Source organism: Geotrypetes seraphini, chromosome 4, assembly GCF_902459505.1.
Source record: "Geotrypetes seraphini chromosome 4, aGeoSer1.1, whole genome shotgun sequence".
Lineage (NCBI taxonomy): Eukaryota > Metazoa > Chordata > Amphibia > Gymnophiona > Dermophiidae > Geotrypetes > Geotrypetes seraphini.
In genome coordinates this window covers 100,753,308-100,771,134 of record NC_047087.1, presented here as the reverse complement: position 1 = coordinate 100,771,134, position 17,827 = coordinate 100,753,308, and the positions used below count along the sequence as shown (strand labels likewise).

At 44.0% G+C, this 17,827-nt stretch overlaps 1 protein-coding gene across 2 annotated transcripts in view; it reads right to left on the bottom strand.

Annotated features, from left to right (window-relative positions):
- The window catches only part of MAN1A2 (mannosidase alpha class 1A member 2), a 394,344-nt gene that overhangs the window by 44,743 nt on the left and 331,774 nt on the right, over positions 1–17,827 (bottom strand). For both annotated transcript variants that reach the window (XM_033941127.1, XM_033941128.1), the window contains one exon: positions 9,233–9,452. In XM_033941127.1, the coding sequence (XP_033797018.1) occupies positions 9,233–9,452 (220 nt within the window). The remainder of the gene's footprint in view (positions 1–9,232; positions 9,453–17,827) is intronic.

Genomic DNA, 17,827 nt, shown 5'->3' with positions numbered 1-17,827 from the left:
TGTACACTGGGGCACACAACATGGACAATTAAAACCAGAATTGTGGAGCATCTGAGGAGAATTTGCAAAGGGGGTTATGGCCCCACTTTGTTCAACACTGGCAGGAAAATACACATACTGAAGAAGGAGAGAACCTGCTAGCATTACTATGGAAGGAGGAACAAAAATGGATTTACAATTGGCAGACGGTGGCCCTGCTGGGTTTTAATCGGGAAGTGGAATGCTGAGCCTTTTTACATTGATTCTTACCTAGGTTGTTTTTTTTTTTCTTTTTTCATTTCATTATTCCTGTTTTGAACATTTAAATTCGGGGTCATGCTTTGATCTCAGCTGTTCTCACTTTAATGATGTAACTTCCGTTTTGTAGCATTATGAAGGAGGAAGTTGGTATGCAAGGGTGGAATGTTTGAAAGTTTTTGAGATGAGGTATCCGCCACAGTCTCCATGAGATCCAAATGAGAGTTTATTTTAAAGTCAGCACTAGTGTTTTGAAGATTGCTATATGTTTTTTTTATAGATCACATGCACATTGAAGAAGTCAAAGTAAGGTTTTTCTGAGGTAACTTTATGGCGAAACGCATCAGAAGCCAAGAAGTCACCACATGAGATTAAGCACACAGTTTCACCATTTTGTTAATCACAGGGAAAGTTTGGTTACTGCAAGTTGTGCAATGATTGAGAAATAGTTGTGATAAATACATGTGGGGCAGAACTCCACATTGTGGTCTCTAACAACATTTCTGAGCACATCTATATACAGTTATAAGTAACTTACTCATATTTATATGCCGAGTGCTATTTTTGTTTTTGCTTTGAGTATGTTTACTCGACAGCATTAAGTGCGTCTTCCCTATTTTTGGGGGGGCACCTTGTATAATAAAACAAGCATACTTGGAATAACCAGTAGAAATTCATTTTGAGGCCAACAGGACAATCTGTTCATTCAGTCTACCCATTTAGATCTACCTATTCTGGTTGTCCGTTTCATTTATTTATTTTTACAGCTTGAAGTCTTTAATGTATTTGGGGAAAAAGCGCACATATCCAAAATACCCTTTTAAGAATATTTTACAAAAGTTAGGATGGATAACAAAGTTTTAACAACAGTATCAGTCAACTTCACGTCCAAGCATAAATTCTACTTTCCCATTAGCTTTTACTGATTTGGTAGGGATATATGTTGTCTAAAAGGCAACCTATTTAGCATTACAAAGAATGTCACCGCATTAACTGTCAGAGGTAATCGCATACCAGGCTTCACTCTTAAAGTTACGTTCTGCTGGTAACGGTGATTTGGTGATACCATCTAGAAAGGAGTTGCGGTTGCAAACCATGAGGGCTGCAACACTTTCATGTGCGGGCCCAGTAGAGTGGAATAAACTCCCGGGTTACATACATCAATCAGCAAGGGAATCTTACTGCATTTAAACGTTTGTTGAAATAGCCTCTGATCTGTCAGATGAAATATGGGTGCTAAGAGAGAAGACAATATAGTTTTACAACCTGAATATATAAATGATATAAAGAGACAGGGGTGGGTATATGTGGCAAATTTCAGTGTTCCCGCTAAGCTGCGCTGGAGTACGCTGGCGCACAAAATATTACCTCGCAGCGCACAAGTTTCTCGTCACAGCGCACACAGTGTAGAGCACAGTTCTTCAACCGCCGGTCCGCAAACAAAATCTTGCCGGTCCGCGAAGGATTCGGTCCCCGCCGCAACGAAAGGCCGGCGTCAGCTGACTTGCAACTTCCTGTTGCAGTCGCTGTGCCGGGAATCCTGCCTTCGCCGGGACTCCTGCCTTCCACCGCGTTTGCCTCCTGCCTTGTCTCCGCACCTCCAGACCAGCAGCGGCAGCTGTGTATGCTTTTAACTTCGGCACAGAGCTGCCCCTAATCAATAGTTTAGCGCGGTTTCATAAGGCAGCCTCGGGGCCTTTGCTAGGCCGGCCCACATCGCATCATCGAAGCGGGCCGGCTATCAAAGGCCCCGAGGCTGCCTCATGAAACCGCGCTAAACTATTGATTAGGGGCAGCTCTGTGCCGAAGTTAAAAGCATACAGAGCTGCCGCTGCTGGTCTGAACTCTTGGGCCGCTGAAGGAGGGCAAAAAGCAGCTGTCCTGGAGGTTTCCCTTCCTCTCGCCTTTACAGGTTCCTTTTTTCCACCTTTTTTTTTTTTCCTTCAAACGGCAACGGGCCCCAGCATCGACATCAATCAAGTAAGTTCCACTGTCAATCAAGCGGTTCTGCTCGGCCAAAGCTTCCCCTGTGACATGAGCCACCCTCAGGGGAAAGAAAGTGACCCACAAAGGTGAGGGGAAGGGGGGCAGATGATGGAAGTTGGGGGGGGGGAGAGAGAGAGAGAGAGAGAGAAGGGGCAGATGATGGAATGGAGGAGAGGAGAGAGAGAGAGAAGGGGACAGATGATGGAAGTGAGAAGAAGGGAGAGAGAGCAGAAGGCAGATGGATGTCAGTTGAGAAGGGAGAGCAGATGCTGAATGGAAGTGGGGAAAGAACACATACTGGATGGAAGGAGGAGATAAATAAAGGGGGAAGAAAATAGTAAGATAATGGAGGGGTGAGGGAAAGGGGTGACAAGCTGTGTGTAGACACAGTGAAAAGAGGGAAACGGGACTAAATAGTAAGAAAGAATTTAATTTAGATGGAGGCAGAAAATAGAGAAGGAAGACCAGAGAAGAAAAGGGAAGAGAGAGCAGAGAATGATCAGATCTGAGTGGAGGAAATGAGAAGAGAGATATGCTAAAAACCACAGGGGGGAGGGAAGGATAGAGATGCCAGACCATGAGGGGAACAGAAGGAAGATGATGGATGCTAGACCAAATTGGGGGGTGGGGGGGGGGGGCAGGAGGAGAGATGGCAGGGAAAGACAGACAGTGAATGAAAGGGGCAGATGCTGGACTGAAGAGACAGAGAAGGTTATCATGCTGCTGTACCGGGCCATGGTACGCCCTCACCTGGAGTACTGCGTCCAGCACTGGTACTTTAAGAAGGACACGGTACTACTCGAAAGGATCCAGAGAAGAGCAACTAAAATGGTTAAGGGGCTGGAGGAGTTGCCGTACAGCGAAAGATTAGAGAAACTGGGCCTCTTCTCCCTTGAGCAGAGGAGATTGAGAGGGGACATGATAGAAACATTCAAGGTACTGAAGGGAATAGACTTAGTAGCTAAGGCAGGGAGAACGAGAGGGCACTCTCTAAAGTTGAAAGGGGATAGATTCCATACAAACGTAAGGAAGTTCTGTGGTAGAAAGCAACATATTTATTTGGCTCATAACTTGCTGGCGCCCGATATTTTTAGCTCACAGTGAAAAAAGTTTGCTCACAACACCCGCCCGCTTAGAGGGAACACTGGGTGGCATGTGGGTAAATATTGTATGTGAGGGTGGGGTGGATTGCTTTTGATATGTATTTTATGTAGGACAAGGCAATTAAGGCAAGTCCATGCCTGCATGTATGTGTTTTGTAATGTGGGGTTTTTTGTGCTTTTGGAACCCGCTTTGTATAAAGCTGGATATAAATAAAAACCATATACCATAGATAGGGATGGAGATGTGATAGACCCTGACTGATTTTCAGAGGATTGTGTTCGTGAGGAGCTAGCTAAACTAAAGATGGACAAAGTGATGGGGCTGGATGGCGTATATCTGAGGGTACTGAAGGAACTTAGGGAAATTCTGGCGGCTCTGCTGGATGAACTTTTTAATGCTTTTCTGAAGTTGGGAGTGGTACTGGAGGACTGGAGAAGAGTGGATGTGGTCTCTCTCCACAAAAGTGGAAGTAAGGAAGAAGTATGGAACTACAAATCGGTAAGTCTGATTTGTGTAGTAAGTAAATTAATGGAAATGCTTTTAAAACAGAAAATAGTGATGTTTCTGAAATCCAGTAGATTACAGGACCCGAGGCAACATGGATTCACTAAAGGAAGGTCTTGTCAGACAAATCTGATAAATTTATTTGACTGGCTGACCAGAGAATTGGATAGAGTGAGTGAACTAGATATGGTGTATTTAGATTTTAGCAAAGTCTTTGACAGTGTTCCACACAGGTGTCTAATAAATAAACTGAGTGCCCTTGGTATGGGCTCCGAAGTGACGACTGGGTCAGAAACTGGTTGAGTGGAAGGCAACAGAGGGTAGTGGTCAATGGAGATCGCTCTGAGGAAAGGAAAGTTACCAGTGATGTGCCTCGAGGTTCGGTTCTTTGGCCTGTTCTTTTTAACATTTTTGTAAGTGATATTGCTGAAGGGCTGTCAGGTAAGATTTGTCTCTTTGCAGATGATACCAAAATTTGAAATAAAGTAGACACCCATGATAGTGTGAATAATATAAGGAAGGACCTAGCGAAGCTTGAAGAATGGTCTAAAATTTGGCAGTTAAGATTTAATGCTAAGAACATAAGAACATAAGAACATAAGCAGTGCCTCCGCCGGGTCAGACCATAGGTCCATCCTGCCCAGCAGTCCGCTCCCGCGGCGGCCCAAACAGGTCACGACCTGTCCAAATCACCAGAAGGGGCCCCCATGCCACCTTGGTTTCCTATTGAGTCCTATCTTCCCATCAAAGTCCTAGCCCTCCGGTCTTGCACATGCACGACCTGGTCGGGTTTCTATACTTATTTTCTGGTTAGCTTTCTCAGTATCCCACGATCCCTTTATCCCTCAGGAATCCGTCCAGTTTCTGTTTGAATCCTTGTACCGTACTCTGCCCAATCACGTCCTCCGGTAGCGCATTCCAAGTGTCCACGACCCTTTGGGTGAAAAAAAACTTCCTTGCATTCGTTTTGAACCTATCTCCCTTCAGTTTCTCTGAATGCCCCCTCGTACCTGTTGTCCCCTTCAGCCTGAAGAATCTGTCCCTATCCACCCTCTCTATGCCCCTCATGATCTTGAAGGTCTCTATCATATCACCCCTGAGCCTCCTTTTTTCCAGAGAGAAGAGCCCCAGCCTATCCAACCTCTCGGCATATGGGCAGTGTTCCAGCCCTCTTACCAGTTTCGTTGCTCTCCTTTGGACTCTCTCGAGTACCGCCATGTCCCTCTTGAGGTACGGCGACCAATATTGAACGCAATATTCCAGATGCGGACGCACCATCGCTCGATACAGTGGCAAGATGACTTCCCTCGTCCTGGTTGTTATGCCCCTTTTTATGATGCCCAGCATCCTGTTGGCTTTTTTTGAGGCCGCTGCGCACTGTGCAGATGGCTTCAGTGATGCATCCACCAGCACTCCCAAGTCTCTCTCAAGACTGCTTTCTCCCAACAATGCCCCCCCCAATTTGTAGTTGAACAACGGGTTTTTTTTTCCCTATATGCATGACCTTGCATTTTTCCACGTTAAAGCGCATTTGCCATTTGTTCGCCCAGTCTTCCAGCTTGTCTAGGTCCCTTTGCAGGTCCTCACACTCCTCCCTGGAGCTAACTCTGCCGCACAGTTTGGTATCGTCTGCAAATTTTATAACCTCGCACTTTGCCTCCTTTTCCAGGTCATTGATAAATATGTTGAAGAGTAACGGCCCCAGCACCGATCCCTGCGGCACACCGCTCGTGACTCCCCGCCAGTCAGAATATTGGCCCTTCACTCCGACCCTCTGCAGTCTACCCGACAACCAGTGCTCTATCCATCGGTGCACATCCCCTCCCACCCCGTGGTTCCACAGCTTCCTAAGCAGCCTTTCATGTGGCACCTTGTCGAAAGCCTTTTGAAAATCGAGGTAAATGATGTCGATGGGTTCCCCATTGTCCACCCGACTGCTTATTCCCTCAAAGAAGTACAGAAGGTTCGTTAAGCATGACCTTCCCTTACAGAATCCGTGCTGGCTTGTTCTCAGTAGGCCATTTCTCTCAATGTGCTCGCAAATGCTGTCCTTGATCATAGCTTCCACCATCTTCCCTATAATTGAAGTCAGGCTCACCGGCCTGTAGTTCCCGGGGTCACCCCTCGATCCCTTTTTGAAGATAGGTGTGACATTCGCCAATTTCCAGTCCTCTGGTACCTCTCCAGTTTTCAAGGATAGGTTACAAATATGCTGGATTGTGCCCGCTATTTCTTGTTTTAGCTCCTTCAGAACCCTCGGGTGGATCCCGTCCGGACCCGGTGATTTGCCGCATTTTAACCTGTCTATCTGTTTGAGGACATCCTCCTTACTTACCTCTATGTGCTCTAATTTCTCAGCCTGTTCCCCACTCATGAGCTCCTCTGAGTCCGGTATATTAGATGTGTCTTCTCTCGTGAAAACCGATGAGAAGAACGTGTTCAACCTCTCAGCTACCTCTTTATCCTCCTTAATCACTCCCCTCCTATCCCCATCGTCCAATGGCCCCACCTCCTCTCTCGCTGGTCGTTTCCCCTTTACGTAACTGAAGAATGCCTTGAAGTTTTTCGCCTCCCTGGCCAGCCCCTCTTCGTATTTCCCTTTTGCTTTTCTAACCTCTCGGTGGCATTCTTTTTGGCATTTCCTGTGCGCCTGGTGGTTTTCCTCCGTTGGATCCTTTTTCCATCTCCGGAAGGATACTTTTTTGTCGTTTATTGCCCTCTTTACTTCTGCTGAGATCCAAATCGGGTCCTTTGACCTCTTGTTCTTGCAGCCTTTCCTGAAACTGGGGACGTACTTTTTTTGTGCTTCCTGCAGGGTGTCCCTGAATAGAAATGCAAGATCGTGTATTTGGGCTGCAAAAACCCAAGGGAACGGTAGTTTAGGGCAGGGGTATCAAACTCAATCATATTAAGGGGCTGAAATCTAACACACAGGCTAAGTCACTGGCCAGACCCCACACCCATAATAGTACTAATTGCAATATCATTTTTTCCATTCATTTTTCATATACATATATGCACAATATAATCTTATTAACAACACATAATGGTTACCCCAGACGTCGGAGAGAAGGTTTCCAGGTCAGCTATTTGCCTGCTGCGCATTCCCCCAACAAGCCGCTGAAGGAAGAAGGAGCGAGGAGGTAACTGGGAAACCCCCCACCCACCTGGCTGACCCGGAAGGCTTTCCTCTGACGTCAGCTCTGACCTTGGAGGGAAGCCCTGTAGGTCGGCTGAGGGAGGGAGAGAGGAGTAGGGAACTCCAACAACCGGTGAGGTGGCCAGGATGAAGGGATTCCCGGCGGCTTTGACGGACTGGCGGGAAAGGAGGGAAGCCAGTGATGACAGCTTCGAAGGGCAGCCAGGCCACGTACCCCATGCTGAGAAACACTGGTATAAGGTGCACAGTCACCGTGGGCTGCATAAAACAGCTAGGCAGGCAGGATTCGGCCCACGAGCCTTGTGTTGACACATGTGATTTAGGGGGTGAATAACTTGTGTGGATGAAAGAAGACTTGGGTGCAATAGTATGTGATGATCTTAAGGTAGCCAAACAGGTTGAAAAGGTTTAGAAGGATGCTAGGGTGCATAGGGAGTGGTATTGGCAGTAGGGAAAAGAAGGTATTGATGCCCCTATTTAAGACTCTGATGAGACCTCATTTAGAATATTGTGTACAATTCTGAAGACTGCACCTTTAAAAAGATAAAAATATGATGTAGTTAGTCAAGAGGAAGGCTACTAAAAGGTTGGTGATCTTCATTATAAGGTGTCAAGAGGATAGATTTACAGATCTCAATATGTATACTTTGAAGGAAAGGCAGGAGAGGGCAGATATGATAGAGATGTTTAAGAACCTACAGTACATGGCAAAAAATGTGCATGAGGTGAGTCTCGTTCATTTGAAAGGAAGCTTCGGAATGAGAAGGCATAGGATGAAGTTAAAAGTTAAGAAATGAAAGGTTCAGGAGTAATCTAAGGAAATATTTGTTTTTACAGAAAGTGTGGTAGATGCGTGGAATAGACTTCCAGTATAGGTGGAGGAGACAAAGACTATGTCTGAATTCAAGAAAGCGTGGGACAGGCATGTGAAATCTGTTAGGGAGTGGATGCTGTGCATGGGCATGCTGGATGGGTCATTTGGCCTTATCTGTCATCATGATTTTGTCTCTTCCAGAAATCTACACTTTTTAGCTTCCTTTGAAATTCAAATACCAACTCATCCTGGACTAGTTGAGTTATAAGCACAGTAAATATGCACATCTGGTGGTATAATTTGTAAACACACAGAGCTACAATACTTAAAACTCACATAGCTTTTTTTTTTTTTTTTTAATTCTTTATTCATTTTTAAACGTACAATAAGTGCATCAATATAATATAACAAATAGATCATAAATATATCACTTAATAGTCATCAAGAGTACACATAAAATGCTATTAACCCCCACCCTCCTCAACCCTTCCTATTATATAATCAAATACAATGTACAATATACATTAATAAAATAATAAAATTATCCCCCCTCCCCCCTCGTAATTGAACCTGTAAATCAAGGGAAAAGAATCATTTAATCATTGTAATATTTTGTTAATGGCTCCCATACATCTTGAAATTTCCTAAAACAGTCTCGCTGTATTGCAATATATCTTTCCATTTTATATATATGACACAGGGAATTCCACTAAAAATTATAGTTTAGTCTACTCCAGTTTTTCCAATTGTACGTAATTTGTTGAATGGCAACCCCTGTCATTATAAGTAATAATTTCTTATTATTTGAAGAAATTTGACTTTTTGCTCTCATTGCCATACCAAACAACACAGTATCATATGACAATGACAATGGATTGTCTAATAAACAATTAATTTGGTCCCAAATTGATTACCAAAAGGTCATAATAAATGGACAATAGAACAATAAATGCTCTAAAGTCCCTGCTTCGAGATGTCAATGCCAACATCTATTAGACTTAGAGCTATCCAATTTTTGTAACCGAACAGGGGTCCATAACGCTCTATGTAACAGAAAAACCATATTTGTCTCATAGATGCTGACATTGTACATCTCAACCTCCAAGACCAAATTTGTGTCCATTTAGACACAGAAATTTGATGTTTAATCTCTATGCCCCAAATGTCTCTCAGACCAGTGTTTGGTTTCTTTTTAATAAGTCCAGTTAATAATTTATACCATTGGACAGCCTGATGACCCAGGAAGTCCGCCTGAAAGCATAAGAACTCCATACTATATTGCTCGCTAAGATTTTTCCATTCAGGGAGCCCAGCCTGAATGGCCTGCTTCAATTGCAACCATCTAAAACTTTCTGATTTATTAAGGCCATATTTGTATTGCAATTGTGAAAACTCACTCACATAACTTTTAATAAGAATGCTCTTACCTGTCCTGTCATAAGATTCATGACAAGTATGCGCAATCTCTGCACCAAGCTGCAGATAATGCCCAGCTTTATCATTTCTGGAACCATCGGCACCAAGTGCAAACATTCCGCCAGCAAAACAGGTGAGGTGACCCATCTTTCTCTCCAAGTGGCCATTCTTCCATTCCCCAATAAATACCAGACCTCCATTGGATTTCCTTATCAGGTGTTGTTCTATAGCCTGCAAAGAGGAAGGCTATGTTTAAGCACTAGAAACATTTAGAAAGTCTCTTCTTAGGCAACAATGCTGTATGGTACAGAAGCTGTTTTGAAATATATGTCAAGTATGATAAAATACAGCCCAGGGTCCTACTGTGGGGTGCAAACAGTGATACCTAAAGACTCTACTAAAATTATACACTTTTACCTTGCTCTGACATCACTAGTTTCTATAGAGGAGCATCTTCCACAATAAGAAGTATACTAACTAGGGAATGAGACTTATTTTATGAAGAACTTCTTGAGGTACAAAATCCTGTGCAGAATTTATATTCTTGTCTTTGGCTTTTTTTTTTTTCCCCCCTTCTCCAGCCACATACCACCATGTGAGAGGAGACGATCTAGTGCAAAAGCCTTAGCCATCTGAGCCCATGCAGTGATAATAGACAGAAACACTTGATGAATCTAGTCAGGATAGTTTGTAAGGAGACTTCTAGGAACATTTACAGTGATATCAGATGCTTAAGCTCTGTGCTGTAAAGGAGACAGTATCTGTTTATACTATGTAAATTACTTTGGTTGTATCAGAAAAAGCTGGTATATCAAATCCATTATGTTTACCCTTAACTGAGAACCCGCTACACATATCTTAGAACTAAAGGAGTACAGGTGAAATTTGACTCAGTTCTGCATTTCCAGTAGGTCTACTGGGACCTGCAATTTGCTAGGCTTCTGGAACAATTCTTCAGGTTGAAGAAGAAACTGCAAACTGCTTACAACAAGTCTCCTGGGATCAACATACTAAAATAACCATCTAACATTAAGGATACCAAGGAGATATTTGTAAAAATTAATTGTTTGTTGCCTCTGCCAAAGTTACTGCCCCATTTAATTGCCAAAAGATTTAAGCAAACAAGTTGACTCTGAGTTTCCGTTGTAGTCTCGTGAGACCACGGGAACTCACAGTTCCTGCCCTGTATCACTGCTAGACCACCAGGTAAGGTCCGTGCATGAAATTGCCACCGGAGCTGTGTCCACGGCTGAGGGTTGTGCTCCTCCTCATCCTGATCCAAGTCCTGGGGCCAGTTCTGGTTGATGCGGGCTGCCTCCAAGCGATTTTGTAGGGGGGGGGGGCGGGCAAAAAATTGCAAATATTCGAAACTGTGCTCACCGAAATTGCGAATAGGGAGGGAGAAGTTTATTAGCCCATCCTGGAGGAATGCTAGCACCACAGACAAAGGGGGCTTAAAGGGTTCCACATTCTAGTAAGCATATTGGCTCTGAAATATCTTCCAAGCTTTTGCATAAGAAGCGACTGTCGCTGGTTTCTTAGATCGAAGAAGAGGAGGTATAACCACCTTTGAGTAGCCCTTTCGTGCTAAGGCTGCATCCTCAATAGCCAAGTCTAAGCCCAAATGTTCTGAAACTGTGAGAGCAGAGTCAGATTAAGAGACAATTTGAGATGCTTCTCTCTCTGTAGACTGACCTTATCTGTGTATCACGGCTGACGTGGCCAATCTGGAGCCACCAGGATTACCAATCCTGGATGGGATGCTATTTGGCCTATTATTAGCCATGGGGTTTATAAAAAATTTGGATAATTTCCTAAAAGAGAAGTCATTAGGCCTTCATTGAGATGGCTTGGAGAAATCCACTGCTTATTCCTAGGACAAGCAACATAAAATCTGTTTTACTATTTGGATTCTAGCTAGGAATTTAGACCTAGGTTGGCCACTGTTGAAAACACGATACTGGGCTTGATAGACCTTTGGTTTGTCCCAGTATGGTAATTTTTATGTTCTTATCTCTACCTCTCATTTCCCCATTCTCCCTTTTGGCAACTTAGTTGTTATGACATATAAGGGTGTGGGATGAGGTAGGGGCCAGCAACTCCTCATCTGTATCTATGCACATTATTCAGACCCATAATAATCTGGAAAAATCATGGGACCCTTTCCTCCTGTGGACTAAGCAGCCACTGATGCTGCAGGAAATGTCAGTCATGATTTAGCACAGGGGTACCCAAATATATCATGCTAGTGAGGTTGCTTGTATGCAACTGAAGAAGGTCCCCCTATAGTTCCCCTCACCATCCTTATTCCAGAGTTTCTTTTCAGTTGAATGAGACTTGTCTCGTTCATTTATGTCACAGAGGTATTTTAATATATCTTCCAAAAAGCACAGTTACTTACCCTAACAGGTGTTATCCAGGGACAGCAGGCAGATATTCTCACTGATGGGTGACGTCGCCGATGGAGCCCCGGTATAGACCACTTCAAAAGTGCATTACCACTTTAAGTCTTTAGAAAGTTCGCATTAGCCCGCACCGAGCATGCGCGAGTGTCTTCCCGCCCGACGTAGGAGCATGGTCCCTCAGTTAAAATAAGCCAGCTAAGAAGCCAACCCCAGGGAGGTGGGTGGATTGTGAGAATATCTGCCTGCTGTCCCTGGATAGGGATGAGGATCGTTGATGCTGTGTGAAATGAGAGGAAAGGATGAGGATTACCAATGCTGTATGCTCACCAAGATGAAAAAGAAGGAGGAGGAGGCCAGATTACTGTGTGCTAGTTCTAATGAAAGAGGAGAGATAAGGGCGATTGATGCCTTTCAATATTTTTCTTAGTTCAAATGTCACTTTGGAAAAATGTATTCTCCCAGGTGGCTTATAGCCCTTCTTCATGACTCAAACTCGATTCACCTGATACCGGGAGCCACCTCTTTATTAAAATCAGTCGCACTGTTAAGGTAAGTAACTGTGCTTTATCTCAGGACAAGCAGGCAGCATATTCTCACTGATGGGTGACCTCCAAGCTAACAAGAATGGTATGGTGAGAGTGTTGGCCTTAGGAAAATAAATTTTGTAATACAGATTGGCCAAAGTGCCCATCCCGTTTGGGATTTCCTCAATGGGAGTAGATCTGAGGAAAGCAACAGAAGCTGCCATAGCTCTAATTTTGTGGGCTGTGACCCGACTCTCCAGTGCCAGTCCAGTCTGAGCATAACAGAACGAGATACATACAGCCAGCCAGTTGGAAATCATTCTCTTGGAAACAGGATGCCCCAACTTGTTTGGTTCAAATGAGATGAACAATTTGGGGAGATGTTCTATGAGGCTTTGTCCTGTCGATGTAAAAGGCCAAAGCATGCTTACAGTTCAGAGTGTGCAAAGCGGTTTCTCCAGCGTGAGAATGAAGCTTAGGAAAAAACACTGGTACACAATCGATTGATTGAGATGAAACTCTGTGACAACTTTTGGTAGAAACTTTGGATGAAGGCGCAGAACCACTTTATCATGGTGAAAAACTGTAAAGGGTGGATCTGCCACCAATGCTTGTAACTCACTGACCCTCCTGGCAGAAGTGAGAGCAATCAGGAAGACCACTTTCCAGGTGAGAAACTTGAGATGAGCTGTGGCCATTGGTTCAAATGGTGGCTTCATCAGACTGGAAAGAACCACATTAAAGTTCCAGACTACAGGTGGAGGCTTGAGAAGTGGTTTCACATTGAAAAGTCCTTTCATAAATCTAGAGACCAGAGGATGAGCAGTGAGAGGCTTTCCCTCAACTGGTACATGAAAAACTGTAATAGCGCCGAGATGGACTCTGATAGATGTAGATTTGAGTCCAGAGACAGAGAGATGAAGTAAATAATCCAATACCAAATCTACTGATAAGGAAGTCAGATTGTGATGAAGACACCAGGAAGAAAACCTAGCCCACTTTTGTTGATAACATTGCTGGGTGGCTGGTTTCCTGGAGGCATCAAGAATAAGTCAAACAGGCTGAGAAAGATGTAAGTCAGCTGGATTCAGCTCGAGACAAACCAAGCTGTCAGGTGTAACGACTGCAGGTTGGGATGTAGAAGTGATTCTTAATGCTGAGTAAGCAGAGTAGGAAAAACTGGAAGTCAAAATTCCGCGAGAGCGGGAAGGCAGTGAAAGAAAAAAATCTCAACTGTTGAAAGACGTGTCTTCTTAGCTCCGCGGAAATTAAGATACTGAGGTACCATGCACCTACGTCGGGCGGGAAGGCAATCACGCATGCGCGGTGCGGGCTATCGCAAACTTTCTAAAGACTTAAAGTGGCAATGCACTTTTGAAGTGGTCCGTTCTGGGGCTCCATCGGTGACATCACCATCAGTGAGAATATGCTGCCTGCTTGTCCTGGGATAATATACATATTGAGATTTTTTAAGTCTGTTCCCACAAGCCTTATGCCATAGAACACTGACTATTTTAGCAACTGCCCTCTGGATGGATCCCCACAATAGTACACATCACTCTAAATGAGGTCTCACTACAGAGGCATCACCACCTCATTTTCTCTCACTGGCCATTTCTCTCTCTATACACCAAGCATTCTTGTAGATTTTGTTGTTGCCTTTTCTACTTGTTTGGCCACTTTAAGATCATTACATATGATCATACCCAAGTCCCCATGCACATTAGTACTTCACCCCTTAAACTGTACCATTCCCATAGTTTTTTGCACAATCCAACACTTTTTACCATTAAATCTTAGCTGCCAAATTTCCAATCATTCTCTAAGCTTTGCTATCTACACCATCAGGGGTGTCTACCCTACTGCAGATTTTGATATCCGTAAAGAGGCAAACTTTACTAGACAGTTCTGCAATGTCACTTGTAAAAATGTTAAAAAGAACCAGCACAAGAAGAACCAAAGCTTGTAGCACACCACTGGTAATATACTTTTTTCACAGTGAATTCCATTTCCTTCTACTTTCTCTTATCTTCTACTGAACTAGTTCATAACCAAGTCAGTCACTTTAGGACCCATACTGAAGGCACTCCATTTATTTACTGTATAAGTTGTCTATTTGGAACCATGTCAAAGGGTTTGCTACAATCCAAGTACATCACATCTAGCAGTTTCCCTCGATCCAATTCTCTGGTCACCCAGTGAAAGAAATTAATCATATTTGTCTGGCAAGAACTGCCTTTAATGAAACCATGTTCTTTTAGCTCCTGCAGACCCTATTGGATTCCAGAAACCTCACTAGTCTCAACTTTAAAAGTGTTTCCATTAGTTAATTTAACACAGAGGTCAGACAGACCGGCCTAGTTTTTTTTGATGGGGGTGGGGTCCCACTCCCAGACAAGCCCCCAAGGGTTTGCAGGTGGTGATGGTTAAGCAAACAAGCCCCCAATGATATAAAGTGGCGGCCTTACAATCCGCCAGAACCCAGGTTCAATACCCTCATAGAAGGTTCAGTAGAAGTGAAATTAATGTGAATATGAGAGAAAAGACGGGTTCTTGAATAGGTGAGAACAAAGAGAGGGAGGGGGAGGGCAAACAAGGGTACAAAGAGAGGGGGGGGAACAAGGGTCCAGAGAGAGAGAGGGGCAAATAAGGGTCCAAAGAGAGAAGGGGGGGGAACAAGGGTCCAGAGAGAGAGAGAGAGAGGGGGGGCAAACAAGGGTCTAGAGAGAGAAAAAGGGGGGGGGGCAAACAAGGGTCCAGAGAGAGATTAAGGATTTTAACCTCTTACATTTATAAGTTTGAGACTTGTTCTAAAAATGGAATATATTGTTATTATGTACCCATATCTTTTTGTAAACTGTTTGAAACAATGGTAAATAAGGTGTGTGGGGCTTGAGAGACTGGAAAAGAAAAGAGAGGGAAATTGTCCCTCATAGACCAGAGTTACTGTTAATTTCCAGTATCACTCTGACAATGGCTTCTGATTAACCATAACTATCTGTGCCAGAACATGCAACTGGGGCAACAGTCCACTTTAAGCACCAGACCTTAGCACATCTTCTGAACCTCAGGGCTGTGCCAAGGTATTTGTTACTTTTAAGCACTGATAATTTAGATTTTATTTAGGCATTCTGAGGCTGATGGTCCATCTGTGCTGACATCCCCCATGATCAGATATGACTAATATAATCTTCCATAGGCCTTTGCTGACATTGGTTAAGCCAACAGAAAATGATGAGAGCTAGCAATGTAAGGCTGGACTGACAGCCTGTAGTTCCCATACTTCTGCTTTTGTGGACAGGATCAGATCTGCCCTTCTCCAGTCCTCTGGGACCACTCCTGACTATAGAAAAGCATTGAAAAGCTCAGTAGGTGGAGCTGCCAGAACTTTCCTTGGTTCCCTCAATACCCTTGCATGTATGTCATCCAGCCCCATTTACTTCATCCACTTTTAGTTTAGCTAGTTCCTCACAAACACAGTCCTCTGAAAATCATTCAAGGTTTAACAACACCTCTAGTCTTATTTGTGTTTGTCTTTTGCAGTCCTACTCCTAGCCCTTAATGTATGAACACAAAACAGAAATATTTGTTAGGCAATTCTGCCTTATCTTTATCAGCTTCAACATACAGTGGTACCTTGGATTACGAGCATAATCCGTTCCAGGAGCATGCTCGTAATCCAAAATGCTCATTTATCAAAGGGAGTTTCCCCATAGGAAATAATGGAAACTCGCTTTGATACGTTCCCACTCCCCACCCCCCACCCCTGAGGCCAGGGCGCTGCTCCCCCCTCGCTCGCAAAGTCCCCCCCCCCCGCGTGATCTAGCACCCCCCGTGAGAACAGGCACCCCCCCGCCCGACCAACTTTAACTCACCCCCCCCGTCTGGCACCGGCACGAGAACCGCTCCCCCCACTCGAATCGGCACCCCCCCACGAGAACAGGAACCCCCAGCCCACAAGTGCCGGTGCCGCTTGAAGATCTTCTTCCCAGTCTCTGCCGGCTTTGAGCATGCATCTGCGCATGCTCAAGCCCTTCTCGGCGAGAGGGAGAATTAGAAGGGCTTGAGCATGCGCAGATGCATGCTCAAAGCCGGCAGAGACTGGGAAGAAGATCTTCAAGCGGCACCGGCACTTGTGGGCTGCGTGCCGGTGCCAAAGGGGGGGTGAGTTAAAGTTGGTCGGGCGGGGGGTTCCTGTTCTCGCAGGGGGGGTGCCGATTCGAGCGGGAGGGGGCCCTTTGCGAGCGGGGGGGAGCAATGCCGGTTATCGGGGGGTGCTCGCAAATCGAGTCAACACTCGGTTTGCGAGACACGTTTTGCGAGAATGTTTTGCTCGTCTTGCAAAACACTCGCAAACTGGGTTACTCGCAAACCGAGGTTTGACTGTATTCCTCTCCTTCAGTCTCACAATGCCAGTTTTACACTTTGTTCTATCACTGATATATATCTAAAAACTATCTTGTTCTCCCATTTTACTGTACTGGATTTTTTTCTTCCATTTCTGTCTTTGCTTTCCCACATATTGTCATCTTTCTTCCTCTTTCTGCAACCTCTTGTAGTTTATGAAGGCTACCCTTTTTTCCTTTCCTTTTCAGCTACTACTTTTGAGAACCAAAGTGGTCTTCTTTTCCTCGTACTTTAATTTTTTTCCTTACAAAAAGGTCTGTTGTCCTTAAAATAGCTCCTTTCAGTTTTGTCCACTGCTCTCCTACTTCTTCCCAATATTTTCATTCAATTAACAATTTCTTGAAGTCTGGAACCTCCAATTTGAATTAATCTTCTTCCACACCTGTCTTAATATTGAACCATGCCACCCAGTGATCACTGGATGCCAGATGATTACCCACAAAATTAGACAAGTTCCTGCTGAACTAGAACGTACGCAGGTAAGACTAGTCTCAGTTAGGGCACTGGTCTTTGACTCAAGGGCCGCCACGGGAGCGGACTGCTGGGCACGATGGACCACTGGTCTGACCCAGCAGCGGCAATTCTTATGGTCACAACATCAGAAAGACTTTCCCCATTTGTTAGTAATAAGTCTAGTATGGCTGCATCTTCCCTGTTTCTTGAGCTCATAGCCTTGGGGTAATTTTTGACTGCTTTCTCTCTTTGATCATATTCAACAGACTGCTAAAATCTGCTATTTTTTCCCTGCATCATTACCAAAATTCTTATCTTCCTTTCTGAGCACACTATTAAAACTCTCATCCATGCTCTCATAACCTTGTACTTAGATTACTGCAACTTGCTTCTCACAGTTCTCCCACTAAACCATCTCTCTACCTTCAAATCGGTTACAATGCTGCTGTAAAATTTATTTTCCACCAATGTCACTACACTCACATAACTCCACTCTTCAGGTCACTTCATTGATTCCCTACTTATTTCCATATATAGTTTAAACTTCTCTTACTGACTTACAAGCAGGATGGATAAAAAGCAATGATTTTTTAAATCAGATTTCTTTTATTTAAATCAGTTTTTTTTTCCAATTTAAAATGGATTTTTAAAAAATAAAAATACTTTTTTGAGGAAATATTTATCTAAAGATAGTTTTATATTTAAGATACATTACAGTCCAAAAGTTATTCATCATGAAATAAGGATTGGTTTTTGATTATGTAGCATGAGGCTGTACCCTGTATATTCATGCAATGTTTAAATTTTTTGGTAAGTC